Source organism: Halichoerus grypus, chromosome 9 (assembly GCF_964656455.1).
Source record: "Halichoerus grypus chromosome 9, mHalGry1.hap1.1, whole genome shotgun sequence".
NCBI lineage: Eukaryota > Metazoa > Chordata > Mammalia > Carnivora > Phocidae > Halichoerus > Halichoerus grypus.
Genome location: NC_135720.1, coordinates 12,047,761 through 12,066,445, shown reverse-complemented (window position 1 = coordinate 12,066,445; position 18,685 = coordinate 12,047,761). Strand labels below are relative to the sequence as shown.

General features: G+C 41.2%; 1 protein-coding gene across 1 annotated transcript in view; it reads right to left on the bottom strand.

The window, feature by feature from the left end:
* Nucleotides 1-917: 917 nt before the first annotated feature.
* The window catches only part of NOX3 (NADPH oxidase 3), a 54,985-nt gene continuing 37,217 nt past the window's right edge, over nt 918-18,685 (bottom strand). Inside the window, exons 11-13 of the mRNA XM_036112084.2 lie at nt 15,588-15,734; nt 10,853-10,977; nt 918-1,044 (exon numbers count right to left, since the gene is read on the bottom strand). Coding sequence (XP_035967977.2) covers nt 918-1,044; nt 10,853-10,977; nt 15,588-15,734 — 399 coding nt within the window. The remainder of the gene's footprint in view (nt 1,045-10,852; nt 10,978-15,587; nt 15,735-18,685) is intronic.

The window sequence follows — 18,685 nt, the reverse complement described above, 5'->3', positions numbered from 1 at the left end:
GGCAAATATAGAGTTTAGCTGTATTGAAAAACATGGCACACAATATCTAAAAAATCACTTTTCTCCCCAATACTAGTCATGCATCTATTAGAACGTTATGTCTCATTTTAGTCCACACATTTTAAAAAGATGTGAAGAAATGGAAATGGATTTGAAGAAGAGCAACAAGAATGATTGAAGGGCTAGAATATATATCCTAGGCTGAAAGGTTAAGAATCTAGTATTGTTTGGACTAGAAAAGAGAGAGGTAAGAGATGATTTTATCACTTTCAAGATATAAAGGATTTTTGTGAAAGATAACCCACATTGGTGATTTCTCAGGTCTATAGGGGATGAAAAGAAAGCACAAAGGAGCTTAAGTTTAAGCAGAAAAGATCAGGTTTGGATAGAAAGCAGATGTCTCTGCCATGAGGGTGATGAAATTTGAAATGACTTCTAAAGGAGACTCTGAGCCAGGCAGCCATATCAGTCTCCATGTTGGATGCTCACTGTTGAGCATGAAAATAAGTTTGAGAAAAATGACATCTATGAGGGGTCAGCAAACTACCTCCTGCAGGCCAAATCTGGGCCACCATCTGATTTTTGGATAGCCCATGAGCTAAGAATGACTTGTACATTTTTAAATCATTAGAAACAAAATCAAAAGAATGTTCCATGACAAAATTATATGAAATATGATTTCAACGTCCATAAATAAAGTTTCCTTGGCACACAGCCATGCTCATACCTTGACGTATTTATTGTTTGTGGCAACTTTGGTGCATTAAAATGGTAGAGTAGAGTAGTTGTGACTGAGATCATATGGTCCATAGAACCTAAAATAATTATTACATGGCCCTTTACAGGAAACGTTTCCTGACTGCTGACCTACATGACTGTAGCCACTTACACAACACAAGGAATTTTTTCTCCAAGGTTTAGAAGCTTTCTTTGTTGTAGTAAAAATGGACCCCCCTGGGGTCGGCTGAGGAATATAAGCGGCACATCCTTTGAAGCGTCTTTGAGAGAGCTTTGGGTCCACAGAAGAACACACCAATGCTGCTGCTGCAGTAGGATAAGACAAGGAAAGAATGTGTTATGCAGGAGCAAGGCTAGCCAGAAACCAAGACAGAGTTATAAAATTAGTGAAGTGGTTGGGGTTGTGACTTAATTTATTTTTCTCCACTCACTTCCTTTTTCTTAGATTCTCTCTCCTACTCAGTGCCGTACTCCCACACAGGTTCCCAGCGTCTTGTTAGACCCTGAAACACACAGGCAGGTGGAGCCCAGGAGATCGAGAGTAGCAGGGCCATGATGACTGGGGAGGGAGTTTCAATGACAGAGGTGATAGCACTTGGATTTCTGGTCCAGTGACCCTGATTCATGTCCTCCTGGATTGGTGACTAGAATGTGAGGTTCCTGTTCTGCTCTACTCCTCACTATTCCAGAGCCTGCAATAGTGCTTGGCCACAGTAAAAAATACACATTTGTTGAATAAATGAATAAATGGTTCCATTGATTATGATCTGCAAGATTTGGGGCAAGATCTCAATCTCTGCATGTGCAAAAAGAGACTAATGATTACATTATATGTTTTATTGAGAAGAAAATGAGATAATGCATTCAAAAAGGTTTAAAAAGTGTTAGTTATTATTAATATCTTGTTCAGCCCTGCCTTTTCATAGATAATAAAATTTATACTAAAGTGAGCGAAGCTAGTTTATTTTTCCTGTTGGAATGCCTTTGGTTTTCAAAGAAGGCCAAAAAGAAGAATTGGAAAGGAAAAAGACATTACTGAAAGTGGAGTTACCTGAAAACTGTCCTCTCTAGTCAGGACATTTCAGAAAACTGTGTGGAAGAGGTATTGTTGCATATAGTGAGTGTCCCCGGGCTGCTCAGGCCCGTTGGGACCACGGCTGCCAGCTCTGCTTCTATAAATAAATATAAATAACACACTGGTGCAAGGATTCAGGTTGTCTCCAGAAGTCAGGCGTAACCAGTCTCTACAGAAACTTACAGACCATGCTTCCCTTGTCTTGCACTGTTCTTTTCCTTATAGCATTTTTCCAATCTCTGGCACTGCGCATGAAATCACCTAGGCAGATTTTTAAAATGTAGATTCCCAGGCTTGAATCCCAGGAATGCATTTTTAGCAAGTCCCCCAGATGATATTGAAGCACATGGTCCTGTGAGCTACACTTTTGAGAAACATTGTCTTGGAGAAATTACTGGGACCCTAGGACCAGCCCACCCAGCACCTCTGCTCCTTGATAGCTGGCTGTGGTTGGGAAGTTCCTCTATAGCTCGTTCTTCTTAGCTTATATGCTAACATGGTTCTCTGCCATGTAGTCAATCCACATTTTAATTATGTGTTCCAGGACCATAATAGCCATGGTAGAAATTGATGGTTCAATTATATTTCAAACTCTAGCTTCAAAGGAATTTATCAAGTGGACTCATTTGTAAATGACAATATGCTTAAAACATATAAGGACTATTTTTGAAGCTATTATTCCCATGGCAAAATTCGAGAAAGTGCCTTTTCCGAAAGTATTTTCCACTGAAAAATACGAGTTTATGACTTAATGAAGCAACTTTCAGGTGTTTATGGAAATAGAAGGCACTGATTAAGAATGCTGTTGGTTCTACCCCTCTGTTGCTGAGGAGCTTTGGGCAGTTTATTATCTCCTCAAAGCCCCCCTGCTTCCTTCTCTATGAAATGGGGTGCATGATAGGACCTAGCTCTTAGAACCTCTGAGAGGATTAGACATGACATGGCCGGTAGAACCTTCCGTCCTGTGCTTGGCACATGGCCAGCTTCAGGAACAGCCTACACTCTGACCCACAAGATGTCTGTCTGCTCCATGGAGCTGAACAGATGTGACGTGGGCTGTTAACCCAACGATGGTGACAGTCCTCCTGGATCAGCACTCCAGCACTGGGCTATTTGAATTCTGGAGTGAAACATTTTGAATGATAGATGGGTCAGGCAAAACCCTTCCCAGTAAAGAGTCACAGCTCGGCTTTGTGTCTGAGGCCCAGAGGTATCCCTGCATCCGTGTTCAAAGACGCCTATATGGGTGGTGATATTTTTCCATTCGCGTAGGTGTCACCAAAGCGATTGCCCACTGGCCCATTCCCAACAGGCTAGAGTTGCCCTTTCGTTTGCAGTCGTAGTGACTGTTTGCAGGTCCTGAGGATACCCTTTGATGCTCTGCCTTTAAGACTCCATTTCAAAGGGTTCTGACTGCTAGCGGCCAGGTGAACCACTGGTGTCCCCAGCCGTTCACAGCAACCCTGCCTCTTTTGAAATTGTGACTATTACGCTGCACAACGAAGTACACACTTTGCTGGATTCATGTAACTGTCACGATTATGCAGTCGCCAAAAAGTCTCACAAAGGCCATTCATTATCTCCCTTCACTAGCACTCTGTGCCTTCCTGTCCCCGCACAGGGCAGCCTATCGCTTGCCTTGCTTACCCTCCTCGGCACTTGTGGTTTCAAGTGTGGAGATTTCTTGTCCCGAATGCATACCATGTGACTCACAGAGCCGAGAATCTGCACAAAGTGTGTAAGGCACAGATGCGGCCGCATTTTTTTTTTTTTTTCCTTTTATGAGGCAGCGGACAAGTGCAACAGAACCCTAATGGGGTTGGTATAGAAAAAAATTCTTCTATAAAGTTTAATTACCCACGATTGCTTAGAATTAAAAAAAGATTCCCTGTAAAAGAAGTATAAAAACACAAGGCATTATCCTTTGGTTTACAGCCTGCAAGCTGCAGAGCTTGCACATGAATGAGGACTTGGATCCAGGACAACATTAGCGGCATCGATCAGTCTGGGCTGCTGACTTTGATGAGAAAAGGACAAATTTTACACGAGCTGCAAAGATGGTTTTAACATTAGCAGTATTATTTTTAGCTCTGATAAACAATAAGGAGAATCCTCCCGCTCCCCCTCTTATTTGCTAAATAACTATTGTGCTCTTTTCTGTAGGGTTGATGCATTTTTCAAAACATTTCAGCAATGCCATGCATGAAAGGCATCCAAAATGTCACCCACCAGGAGATTTCTGCTCAGCAGATATATGGGAGAGTGGGTGTGCCCGGGAGTAATCCCACCATCTTGCTGGATTCCCAGGTTCTGCTGCCTTGAGCACTTCTCTCTTTAAATTGTACGTTTGTTTTTATGTGTTGGCTTTTATGCTTGGTAAGTTATAACCCTGTAGGGGCAGACCCTAAACCCCATTTAAAAAAAATCAAATTACTTTATACCCTGAGTGCATTCTGCAAATAAAATCGATAAACAGAAGCTTCCCGTGGATTTATGGAGGCTTAGAAAGAAGACAAGGAGGGCTACAAACTTGGTATCAGACAATGGACACAACTTCTGGTTAATCTTTCCTAGCGAATGTTTTTCATTAGAAATTCCTCCAAATGATTCATCATATAATTATATTTTGTACAACACCTTCTTTTCACAACCACAGATAATAATTGTGTTGGCCAGCTTTTTTTTTTTTTTTTTAAACCCATCTCCCGGTTGATTTGTAGCAGCCTGCTCTGTGACTTTTCTCTGCATCTTAATTACTCAGTGGTTCATTAGGAGCTACAAAGTCCCTAACAGTGCTTGCTCACCGCTGAGAATTAACTTGCTATTCCCACCAACTCCATTTTATTTGGGAAGAATTAGGAATCTGGTCCCAGCTTCCACATCCTTCTCATGGTCCCTTCACTTGCTGATGTTGGCCACTGTGCTCAGCTCCGTGGGGGCACAGAGAAAGTTGCTGTCTTTGAGGATGGTCATGGTCCAATAGAAAATGAAATAAGAGAGAAATAAAAGTAGGTGACTTGTAGCGTTAGATGCCAGGGAATGGTAGGGCCATTTTTCTGCCCATCCTCTCTCTTCCCCTCTCTGATAAAACACAGAAATGTATACACCTTCATCCAGAAATATGCTAATATAGTTGCCATATCTAATGATTTTCTAGGTAAAACCATCAAAGATACTTAGCAGAATAATGACAAATCCACTTGTGCTCACCCAACCTCCCTAATCTTTGCTACCAAAAATAGAGTAAAGCCAGTAATTTTCATTGAATCTTCACCTGACTCTAACTGGAGGGAGAGCTGGATGTCCTCTGGTGGAAAGGTACTATTGAAACATGCTAACATTATCCCAGTCATAAGTTAATGGTGGCTTTATTTTTCTCATAAAGCTATAATTTATCATGTGTGGGATTTCCACTTAGGTCTATTTCTTCGGGTATTCTGAACACTTTAGTCATATAACAAATGTAAAGAATATCCTATTAGATAGAGGGCCCTGTATGCTATCATCAGAATGTGAATTTCTCCAAAATATCATTTAAAAACATTTTGCACATATGCATGTACAAATGAGAATTGGAGAGTGTGCACACAAGCAAATGTGGTTCCAGATGGACACATTTACTCGATTTAGTATAAAGGTATTTTTACATTTCTGAAAACAATGGGTGGTCTAAAATACATTCCTGCAATATGGATTAGAAGTTCCCAATCATATGGTAAGTCGGCACCTTTCTCCCTTGTTGGGTTGGATTGAACAGTTCTAACAAATGGTAGTACTCTTCTGAAGTCTTTATTTGTTTCTTCGAGATAAGAGAAACACTTCTACTCAAGTTTTGAAGAAATGGCCGAATCTTCAAAATTTTTATGGTCATTAATTACATAAAGTTTTACATCTACATGGCACGGGGAAGTTATTAGGAGCTAAGTCAAAAGTGGCAAATGATAAATACTTGGTGAAATGTTAAGACCAAAGACCAAAGTCCTATGGAAAATCATTTTATTCAATTAATTAAAAAACAACCAATCTGCAGATCCAGACGGTTGAGTATATGCACAATGTGTACGTATCCAAAAAGTAGCTGGATGTGACAAATATATATATTTTCATTCTGTGTACCTTCTTGGAAATGATTCCCTGATTTTCTGAATATTTTGTGAGAGCTTGGGAACAAGTCGAGACCGTTTACAAAAAATGAAATACAGCTTCCATTTTTGTGAAAGATACACATTTCTATAGACTAGGAAGACATGACTCTCAATGCCTGTATTTAATTAACCTACCGTATTCTAGTCGGGAGAATTGTTTTCATTGTTTTGTGTTTGAACTACTTTTCTGGGCTTGTCCAACATAAGCAATGTACAGTGAATGTCACGTGCCCATGAGTTTGGGCCAATCAAAGGCTTACTTTCTATATATTCACTTACTAGTTGGTGATCTTCTTTTAAAACTATACTTGTGTTCTGTAATACAGCTGATAAAATTACAAAAATTAATTGCAAATAAAAACAATAGAGTACACTTTCCCATTTTTCTACTTTCAGTCTTTGATCACTTTTTAATTTTTTCCTCCCCTTTCCTTATTTGTATTCATTTTGATGCCCATCAATTTGTTTCTCTATTACTGTTATTTTTGCAATTTTCTGGTTCCTTTGGAGCTTGCACTATTCTCTTTGATCTGCTTCCCTTCGAGCTTTATTTTTGGTGCTGTTTTTCATGTTCTGTAAAAAAAATATTTTTGCCTCTCTTGCCTTTATTCTTTTGATTTAACTCCTTCTTCTTAGAACAAGAACAAACTCCAGCTTTGAGGGAACAGGTAAATGTTTTTAAAAGAGTAAGCCCTAAGAATCCTTGGCTTCGTGCTGATGAATAGAAATGGTTGAGAGCCTACTTCAAAGGCCCTCAAGAACAAAGAACCTTTTCTGAGGCCACTAACAAATCCACCAATTCTTTCTGACCCATCTTTGCCAAAAGATATGAGCTAATGACAGGAAAGACCTGTCTTGTAAGAGTAGCCAAGTAGGCTTGGGAACAAACATATCCTTGACATAATCAAGGAAAAACATACTGTTTATCTCTTTAATAACCATCTTGAGGAAAATTAACGTTACTCTGTCCTTTGTGCGGAACAATAATTGGATTGTGTGTTTCATTTATATCTGGACAAAGGCCAGGATATTGAAATACCTCTCAAAATTAGATTTTCTTGTTTAAAAATTAGATTTTATTGGCATTCTCTTTCTGAGATTTCTTCATTAAAAGCTTCATTAAACATAAATCTTCTTTTACACAGCAGAAAACAAAATTATTTTAAGGAGGTCATTTTAAAAGTCTTTTGGAAGGGGGGTGCTAAGCTGTCTACTGGTGACTTGTCTTGCCCAGGATCTGGCATTCCAAGGAAGAAATGATCATTGATCTTTGCCTACATGTGTCTTATATTAATTACATCGATAGTTGGAGCTATATAACAAGTTGTGTTCCAGTGTCTAAGGCTATTACAAATAGGCTACTTTTAAAATTTGGGGGCTAAGAAGTATGCTGTAGAGGCTTGATTTGGTGACAATCTTAGGGGGCCTCTTTTACTCAGGGGGAGGTGAAGTCATCCATCAGCTAATGTGCTGAAAAGCTCAATTGGGTTTCAAGTACATTTACATACTAAACTTTGATTACAGCTTCTGAACAGGAATGAGCACACTCTTCACAAGGGCAACAAGAGAAGTGACAACTATGTGGTTTTCCTGCCTTCAAACTGTTTCCTACTCCTCGTTCCCCGCATGCTTGGACAGACTCGCTTCCCAGCCACTACCCGACATAATTGCTTGGGCAGCGTTAGTGCAAACTCAGTTCTGCTCTCGGGTCTCCTGGTGCTGTTTCTGGCTCACACCTTTCTGAGGGAAGGATGATAATTAAATGGTTTGGTTTGAAAGGCCTTCTTGCCCACTGGGCCGCAAACTTCACGTGTAACAAATAAACAAATACAACGTGACTCGTCAATAAGGGGCAATCCTAACAAAGAGTGTTCCTATCTATAAGAACTCAGAGTAAAGATGTATGTGTCCCTGTAAGAAGCCTGCAAGTGGGAACATTCATCCTTTAATTGAAAACTAAGTGTAAAACATTTATCAGATGAGTAGATGTTTTTTTCCAAAAGGAGAACATACCAACAAAGAAAATCCTGGTCGTGGTTGTAACATATGAGCTTGTATCATTTTGTTAGTGTTCCACCCACCATCTTTTTAAGGAACTCACAGATAAAACGATCCAATCTCTGCCCCTGGATAAGTACCCCATGGGTAGGAGATGAAGGGTGGTGACTTCAGGGCTCAGAAGAGGCTAGGGCTCTAGGAGTTGGGACAGGACGTTGAGCAGATAGCACAAGGGAACCAGATTCTGAGGCTCTGGAAGCTGGGATGGGTTCTAAGCACCATATTTAGAGAGAAGATGGGACACTGGAACTGGATTCTAGGTCAAGTGTCAGCAAGAGTCAAGGTAAGAAACAAAGTGGAGCCAGCAGTTTTCAGAAGTGGTGCCTGGAGAGTCCCAAGGCCACTTGCCATGGGCTTGTCCAGCTCTCCTAGGGCATCTGAGGCTGAGCCTGAGGACAAAACAACTGTGTAGTTGGTCCATTCCTTCCCTCCCTTAACCCTGAAGTTAAAGGTTAAGCTTTTCTTGGCCTCTCTTGTTGGAAATCCTTTACTCTCAGGACAATTCAAGGTCAGGAGAAGGTCCCCACTGCTTCCAATGGATTCATTCCTGAGCAGATGCAGGCACGGTGTGCTCAGGAATCCAGAGCCTCTGCAGTGAATGCTCTCAGTTTGGGTCTGGTGTTTCTCAGGCAGGCTGCCACAGCATAGGGTATAGAGGGTTGGCTGGGGGTCTCACAGGGCTGGAACTGGACAGGTTATGAACCTTGGACTTGGTCACTCCTTCCACACTCCGTGTCTCACCATACTTTCTTCAAACAGCTGGTCCAAGGAGGTCTCAAAAATTTAGTAACGATTAACAAAAAAGAAAATGGAAAAGTTTGAGCACAAAGAGTATTAGAAAAATGTAAAAAAGAGCAGCCAAACTGACCAAAAGTTAATTAATATTCACCAGAAGAGTATCCTATAGAGCAGAAAGCATGCAAGGGAATTATGGAAGGTTTCAGGACGCAATGACCCTGATGAGAGACCACAAAGCAACAGCACCAGAACTTCTGGGAGAGATGGAAACAGGGAATTAGTCAGAAAGACCCTAGTAGATTTTAGTTTACTCTTAGTGGTTCAATACCAATAAAGTGGACAGAAGAGAGGTCAGGCTATAGAAGATGTAAATGACATGATTAATCTGATAGCTACGAGTAATTTATATTAAACTCTGTGACCTGCAAATAGAGAATGTGTTGTCCTCTCTTCTGGATATGGTGGTCCTTTAAACTCCTGTCCATCTGAATTGGCTTCTTTGTCTATTTCATTCAGTTTCCTGGTTCTAATACAGTTCACATCTAACATCTCCCACGTGTACATCTCCAGCCTGAACACCTCTGACTCCTGACTCATAGTCACCTGTCTGCTTGACTTCTCCACTTGGTTGTATAACAGCCATCTCAAACTAAACATGTCAAAAGACCGAACTCTTGACATCCTGTGCTGGCAAACCTGCTCTCTCAGTCATCCCCAAATTAGTAAGCCTAAGTCCATTCTAGCTCGGGTCACACCATTCTCCCATTTAATTCATCAATAAGCCATGTCAGCTCTACCTTCACAAAATACCAGCATCCAACTGCCTCTCAGTACCTGCACTGCTCCTAATTCAAACCACTACCACTGTTTACCTCCTCCTAGCCTCTCCACTTCTGCCTTAGGGCACTTATAATTTATTCCCTCACAACAGCCAGAGGTGGTCTCATTAAACATAGGGCAGATCATGTCACTCTTGTGCTCGAACCTTTGCATTTGAGTGGTTTCCTCTCTCAGAATAAAATCCAAAGCCTTATAATGGTCTGTAATAGTCCCCCAGTTATCTCTCCTATATGCCTTCTGCCCCTCTTCCTCTTACCCACTCTGTTCCAACCTCACTGGCCTCCTGGATCATGCCAGGAACAGTGTTTGCTGCCTCAGGATCTTGGCACATGCTGTCCTTCTGCTCTTTCCCAGTTATCTATGTGGCATACTTCCTCACTTCCATGGCCTTTCCTCAAATATGGAAAATATTCTTTAAACAAGGACAATATTAGGACATACTGACTTTCAAGAGCCATAGATGCTGGGATTCAAAACAGAGACTGAGTTAGGGGACATAGAATAACAATGATAAATATTTGCATTAGTGCTTTGCACTTTATCAAGCTATGTATTTTTTGAATTATGAAAACAACACTGTGGCTGCATGGTATCATTCATGTTTCTACAATGGGGCCCAAAAGCTCAAACAAGCTACCTTGTCTAAGGTCACATAGCCAGTAACTTCTAGAATTAGAAAGCACAACCTTCTATTATTAAGTGCAGCTTACAGAGAAGGAGACTAAGTCAGTGGCAGGATACATAACCTGTCCAAAGTAAGCAGGTGGTTATGGTGGAGCTGGGATTTATACCTAAGCACTCAGGCTCCAGATCCTGGGTCTTTAGCCACCACATTAAATCTCTGCTTGGTCTTAGAACAATTTTTGTCTGCTTTGCTGAACATGTTAGATACGGTTTACAGTTGGACATAAGTGAATTCTCCAGTTGGGTAAGTTGAGATCAGCTGTGTTCACTGAACATTTCTTCAAGACCTAGGTAGTTTAAGAAATACCATCTTTAAAAAAAAAAAAAGAAATGCCACCTTTGATTGAATTTAAGTGTGAAACATTTCAGCACAACCGCTAATTGTCAGATGTTGAAAGCCAGTCAAGCAGAGAGGTTTCTGGAAAACTCCATGACCACCCTTTCTAAGGTCGATGTTTTCTCCCTAAACAAAGTGCTCACTACTACACATTGAGCAGCTCGTGCCCTAGACTTTTCCACCTCAGCAGCAGCCTCCAGGGAGGCTCCTACAGGCAGAGGAAAGAGAGCGCCTTACCTGGGGTGAGCGTAGGCCATCTGCCGGAACTCATTGCTCCAGTTAGGTCTTCCATAGAATGTTTTCTGCTTTAACCCCGTGATCACGTCAGTACTTTCATCCCAATGTAAAGCAATGTGAACGGCCTAAAATAAAAATTGTGGCATCAGGTGACATTTAGAAAAAAAAAAACACAACAGGAACCTGCTTCTAAATAAAAGATCAAGTAATTATGTTCATTTGTAGATAGAATACTCAAAAACATTTCTTCATGCAGCTAGAGATGCTTATCATTAGTATCAGAAATCACTGATTTTGCATTTTGGGATAGACATCACATCTCATTTATCTTTGTATTCTACCTTGGGCACTACTGAAACAAAGGGTTTGATGTGTGCCTGGGTGAGGTACAGTAACATGAACCTGGGAGGAATTTTCTTGACAAGGATTAGAGTGGTATGGTAAATAGGGTTAAGGGACAGTAAGCATTAAGCTACTTCCTTTTTTCTACCAAACTGCTCAGAAATTAATCTCTGCCTCTGTTCCCACTCACTTAATATGAAACCTTAGGGATTTGAGAAGGGCACTGCCAGATTAAAATGATAGGAAACGTTCAGGAAGTGGTTGGATCTTACAGTCAGATCTACCTACTGGGTTGAAACGGTTTGAAGTGGACTGTCCAGGTTCCTAGTGCTGGGAGGAGGCGGAGCCTGGCAGACAGACCTGGTGGCCAAGCACAGAGAGGGGCAGGATTGGAGCTCCGTGCCCAACAATTTGCTTTCAAATTATATAAAAGCACCCAGGTATCAGGTAAGTACTGATTGATAAATAAGAGCCTGGGGCATAGCACTGCCTACTGATGATGTTTTAGGTTGCTGAATCCTGGTAGCTACTTTCTTCTTACCTCCTGGGATTTGTGTGTTCTATGCTCACCCCTTAGACACCGATGCAGCTCTTGAGTTCATGTGTTTCACAACCTTTGGTGCTCCATTTGCTCATGTCCTCTGACTCATCTTGCTCCTGACCAGTTTGGCTAACAACCCTGCTGGGCCAAACCTTACCCCAGGTAAGGCCCCAACAGACCAGCTGGTGAGGGTGGACGGTGGTGGAATCACAGAAGTCCGGGCTGCAGGAAGTTGCCATCAGGCAGGTCTGACCCCAGGTGGCAGGGATCCTATCGGCATGGAGTTTGGGAATAGGGGACTCCAGGAGAGCAATAGTGAGAGTACGGCAGGATCCTCTTCTTGGGCAGGTTTATCAAGACCGAGAGGGAAGCATGAAGTAGGAGACAAGAGCTCAGGGACAGGAACTGAGGCAGTAGTTGAGGATTGAGCCTTGAAAAGTGGCAGAAGCCCTGTTATCAGAACTGGAAGTCAAGATCAGAGTTGTGTCAGCCTCCAGATTAGAGCAGCACAATTGCAGCCCCACAGCCCTCTTGCTTAACAGTAGGATTGACTAGTTTCAGCTGTGGGCAAAGAAGAAGGCAGAGGCAGCCAATTTACTTTTGACTAAGTGCCTAAGCTAATGACCAGCTTGGGCCTATTCTCCTTGGCTTCTCCACCAACCGTGTGGCTGAACATTGTTTCTCCTTGATTTTATATGCATTATAAAATACTATTTCTTCTCCTTCTCTCTGACTCTTCTTTTCATTCAAGGACGAAATGTTAGATTTGTTTTCCTATGATCTTCTCCTGTCTCACAATGCAGCTGCCTTCCCAGTCTCCAGTCCTTTTTGGACCACTACTCCCCAAAGAACTTTCATTTTCATGGTCCCAATGAGCATCGTCTACAAAGATGACTACTAACTTTCTCCCCCACACCCTCATCTTCCTGCCGGAGTAGAGTCCTGGGTCTTGAACTCCCTAAGCATATTTTTACGTAAATTTTTTTCTGTTCCTTCAAATTGATCATCATAGCTCAAAATGAATCTTCAAATACTGTGTGACTTCAACTTCCTTCCACATACAATTGTTGAGTGATTTCTATAAGCAGGCAGGGTACTACGAGTGAGCAGTACAAAAAGAAAGAGAGAAGGTCTTTGCTTTGTGAAGAACTGGTCATCCAAGGGAGGGGAAGCCCACGTGCATGACGTCAACGCCATAAGTTAGACCAGGATCCTTCTTTACTGGAGATAGAAACAAAGTGCTTTTGGAGAAGTAGACAAGTTACACTGCTGAAGCTCCAAGTACTTTTGACTAAGAGAACTGGGGATGGCCAGGGCTTCAAAGAACCATTGCATGTCCTAGGCAGTGGGGAGGACAGAGGACGTTAAGTGACGGTCAGGGAAATGGGACAGAGAGGGCAGATATGGAGGCATGCAAACACAAGGCATTGTCTGGTGGCTCCAGTGCCAGAGGCATGATGGAATTGCAATAGTTGGTTGCCGTCAGTCAGGAAGGGCCTTAAAGTCCTTGAGGAGAAGTTTGGGCATTATTTAATAGAAAAAAAAGGTCCCTTTCTACTTATGTTAGTGGTACTGTCAAGCTACCAATCAGTGATGTTCAAACATTTGGAATTATATTTGTTCCATATTTTTCAGCCCAGTGTTCAATTAATCTTCAAACCCTGTTGATTTGCCCTTCATAATACCTTTTCCATCTGTCCCTTCTGTTCTTGTCATTCTGCCACTTTGAGGTTGTTGAATTCAGTTTAACAATTGGCTATTTCCAAAAAAGCCTTTTGATTCCTCACTGACAGAATGCACCAATTATTTTTTTCCTGGAATTCAAGCATCTAAAGAGTTTCAACGTGTCATGACAAAAATTTAAGAACACGTCAATTTTAATTTACTTGTATTCAGTAAAAAAGTATATCTTAAAGCATACTTTGAGAAGGGGCAGAGATAGGATGGGGCAGAGTTGTATTGTCACAAAATCAAACAGGGCCTCAGTCTCAAAACTCCCAAATGACTGGGAATTCCGAGATGGACCCTTGAAATCAATTCACTTCAGAAGCTGAAGAGCAAGCACAGTGCTCGAAAGGAAAAAAAACCAAAGACTGTATCTGTACTTCATCAAATGGATCATTAGTCAAAAATCCCATTTGAATAAGGAAAATTTCTGTTTGGAAAACATAATTAACACTATTTAATTCGTTATGGAATATTATGCAGCCATCAAAAACCCCCGAAATCTTGCCATTTGCAACTACGTGGATGGAACTAGAGGGTGTTATGCTGAGCAAAATAAATCAATCAGAGAAAGACAAGTATCATATGATCTCACTGATATGAGGAATTCTTAATCTCAGGAAACAAACTGAGGGTTGCTGGAGTGGTGGGGGGTGGGAGGGATGGGGTGGATGGATGATAGACACTGGGGAGGGTATGTGCTATGGTGAGCGCTGTGAATTGTGTAAGACTGTTGAATCACAGACCTGTACCTCTGAAACAAATAATACATTATATGTTAAAAAAAAAAAAAAGAAGATAGTAGGAAGGGAAAAATGAAGGGGGGGAATCAGAGGGGGAGACGAACCATGAGAGACTGTGGACTCAGAAACAAACTGAGGGTTCTAGAGGGGAGGGGGTGGGAGGTGGGTTAGCCTGGTGATGGGTATTAAAGAGGGCACGTATTGAATGGAGCACCGGGTGTTATACGCAAACAATGAATCATGAAACACTACATCAAAAACTAATGATGTAATGTATGGTGATTAACATAACATAATAAAATAAAATTAAAGAAAAAAGGATGTTTTAAGGCTCGTTCCCAAGGAACCTGTATTTCAAATTATCCCAAAGGAATAAATATTTAAGGCCGACTGCAAATAAGACCCTAAAAATCATTTAGCTACTGAATTTTAAGCTAAGTCTTAGCCAAAGGTACAGAGTCAAATTTCAGCAATGTCCCATAGGGCCTCTGTGTGTGTGTGTGTGTGTGTGTGTGTGTGTGTGTGTGTGTGTGTGTGTTTATGAGAGGGAGGGAGAGAGCAGGAGTACCCACTCTCGGGAACACATTCGTTTGTAAATTTAGTGATTAATATAAATCTTGGCTCAAACATACTTTCCTTAAAGTAAATATCAACAGGAGCAGCATACATTTCATAAACCTAGTGATTACCTCATTGTTAGCATCCATATTTGAGGAGTTAAAAAAGATTTAAAAGGTAGTAGTTATCATTCAATATTATCAACCCTGAAATTCTACCCTAGTGCAATATTTTGATATACATTATTTCTGGTAAACGCAACCTTACTATTTCATTGATACAATATACTGCAGAACATGTGCCACAAAAGAAGATCCTCTTGATCTTAGGTGAATGAACATATGTGCACATAATTTCTAAGAATGTCTTAAGAAAAAGAAATCTCTAGATAAATCATGTATTCATAATGATTGTTTTCTGTAGATGTTCACATATGTCACAATACAAAATGTCGAATGTAAACACTTTGGCTTTTTTTCTTGCTAACTCTGAATAGCTCAAATCATAGAATTAGAACCAATCAGGAGCTGAACAAGACAATACAGCTGATCAGTAATATTCGCCTCATGTCACTAAAATGACAAATGCAACCTTTAGTGACAGAATTCTTCTTGGATTTCCATGCTTGGGATTCTTTTATTGCTATGATTTGAATACCTCTTTCTAACCTGGTTTATTTTATTTTTCCTTCCTTTTTAAGAACATACACATAATTCTTTCATGCCACCAGATAACTATAGAGCTCATTATTGACACCGTTCCTCTGCTCTTTGCTCTATTATTAGATGACTTATGTAATACTGATTATTCTGAATCTTGTCAATACCTGATTTTCATCCCAGCCCGTAAGAAATATATGATAACTCAGAAAATGAGCTTTCCCTCGCTCATTCATAAGTGTTTCCAGTGAAAGTAAGAGATCAGCAAACCACTCAAAAGCCTTTGGATCCCGGCAAATCCAGTAGAAATACACCTGTCAAGAGAGAAGACAAGAGAACAGATCTGTCCCTCTTTTCCATAATGTGCTGATAATCACAGACTACTTTATCTCCATTAAATTATTTGAGCTCAAATGGGCACTTCTGCAAAATGACATGCTTCTCTCTGCCAGGGAACAGTCACACTGTGATTTCTTTTGAAAAATTTCACATCGTGTTTGAAAAAGTCCAGAGTGAATTCAGAGTCAGGAGTCTGTGGGCTGTTGCCAGTTTCATTGGATGAGGATCAATTCACCACATTCCTGGCTGTGCTTCTTTTGAACGAGGTTAATAATCATAACTAGCTGTGCCTTTCATGGCTCCCAAAGGGGGATAAACCATTAGACCAACCCCCTTCATCTTTACTCATGACCTAAGCTTGGGATTTGAACTCCCTTCTCCAGAGACCCCAACGGCTTGTGCAGTAATCCACTTCACCATCACGACTTCCAACTTCTGGAGGGTGGAGATTATGGCAACTGCAGAGTTAAGCCACACAGGCCAGAAGTTTCTCTCATCCAGACATATCAGTGTCCAAGAAAGCTGGGGGGTGTTGGTTATGGTTGTGTGTCAACTACTACAATGGAATTATGTCTAGGAACATTTTTTTTTTTAACTCTCTGTGTTTAGCAAATGGCATGTGACAAGAAGTAGTCTGGGTTTGCTGAAATAAAGGCTTAGTTTTTGCGCTTTGAGTTTTAGGTAATTGTATCTAGAAGAAACCACAGGAGAACGATCTATTAATTCTCTTGATTTTTCTCACTCTCCTATTCCTTGCTGCTCACTACTGTTTCCTGCACCCCCTCCCCAAAGAGACTTCTGTATTGCTTAACAAGATCTACCAGGAGGCTGGCCTTGACCTCCGCTGGGAAATATCTCCTCCAAGAGATGGTGTATACTCCTGCCTCCCCTCTCCACCAGCCAGCCTGCAAGCTCACAATCATGATGAAAGTTATACATGAGATTTAATTAACAGATCAAGTTCATGAGGAAAAAAAAATTCACAGAATGTATTTCAAGGCTAAACATCTTGTCTATTTTCTCCAGGTTTGTGCAGGAGTTTATAATATTAACAGTCAGTAAGAGCAAAAGCTAGTGAGGATAAGACCTTTTCTCTTAAGAAAACAGATGGACATAGGGGAAGGGAAAAAAAAAGAGAGGGAGACAAACCATAAGAGACTCTTAACTATAGAGAACAAACTGAGGGTTGCTGGAAGGGGGGTGGTGGTGAGTGGGGGATGGGCTAAATGGGTGATGAGGATTAAAGAGGGCACTTGTGTTGAGCCACTGGGTGTTATATATAAGTGATGAATCACTAAATTCTATTCCTGAAACCAATATTACACTGTAAGTAAACTAACTAGAATTTAAATAAAAATTTGGATAAAAAAGAATTAGAGCCCAATATTGGTTGGACAGCTACAGCTCAGAAGGCATTTTCAATACTACTCCCAGCTCAAATAATAATCTCTAAGTGTGTTAACCCCCAAAAGGAGTGCTGTCTCTTTGCAGTTGTAAATCTGAGCCAATGGTTCCTTCCGTTGAACTCCACATGGCCCCCCACAAGTATAGTGATTGTGTTCATCCACTTGCTTGTTGACTCAACAAATATGTATTCTGTACTGTTCTCTTCTCTGGAAATTTAAGAGCAAACAGAAGAGGCAAAAATTCACCGTTCTAGAGTTTGCGTGTAGAGGGCGAAGAAAGATGGTAATAAGTAAAACATAGAGTACATCAGAGAATGATAAGTACTATGGAGAAACGCAAAGCAGCCTGGAAAGGGCTGCAATACTGAGTCAAATGATCAAGGGATAGGAACATTTGAGCAAAGATGAAAGGAGGCAGAGGAATCATGGTTGGGGCAAGAGCCCTACAGAAGGAATGGGGCCTCTGGGGAAGAGCCAAGGGGCTGGTGTAGCTGGAGCTGTGAAGGAGGGGAGGGCAGTAAGAGATGAGGTCTGACGGGAAGGCTGGGAGGTACAGATGTGGGGTTTGGGGCCATCTTAACTTCTACTCTGAGTGAGCTGGGAAAGCACTGCATGGTGTTGAGCAGGGGAGCGACAGGGTCTGAGGAAGGATCAGGAGGAAGAATCCCTGGGAGAATGGAGGCCAGGAGGCTGACTTTATATCCAATGTTGGTGATGAGTACTGCTATCATCTTGCTTTTCAAGTTCCATTGTGCCTAATCTAAATTATTCTTTGCAAACCTGAGCCCTCCTTTTGACTTGCTTTGCTCCCGGTGGAAACAGAAAATCTATTGACTGAATTTAATACCATTTTTACTGATGCACCTCCCCTTCCTTCCTGCTCTCAGTAGGTTGTTTTACCTAGGAACATTGATGGTGGCATTTGGATGAGAACAAACATCATTGATTTATTTTCTTTTATTTCCACTCCTTAAGGGACGTGCTTCAAATACATTCATATAGGAACAATATCCCCATTTACTTTTTAGAAAACTTGTCAATTTCAAATCCAATCTCAATCACATCCTTCCTTGAAAAATGCCCACATCTTAGCTTCCTGCTCATACTGACCCTTATCCTTTCAAATAGAAATCATGCCTGTCCTTGCTTTCTTGTGGCTTAGCAGTGTGTCAGCCTTCTTAGGGCTTGCCAAGCCTTTTATACTTTTTACTTCCTTGTAATGGCTTTGTGTGTTTTTCCCTCTGTAATTGACTTAGAGGTGACACTGGGCAGCTTTGGTGCAAGAGGCAATGAAGGAACACTGAATAGGCTCAGAAGTGCTTCAGGCAGAAAAAGAAGAAAAGAGACTTTGAACAGAGAAAGAGGCTATTGACTTTGACTCTCTTTCATCCTAACGGTGAGGGACACTCACTGTGAAGGGACAGGGCAGTTCCACTTCTGCATTTCGTCCAGTAGGAAGGACCTGGTCACTGGTAGAACAAATATCCCAAACAACAGACTACACCTCTGTGATCTGCCCA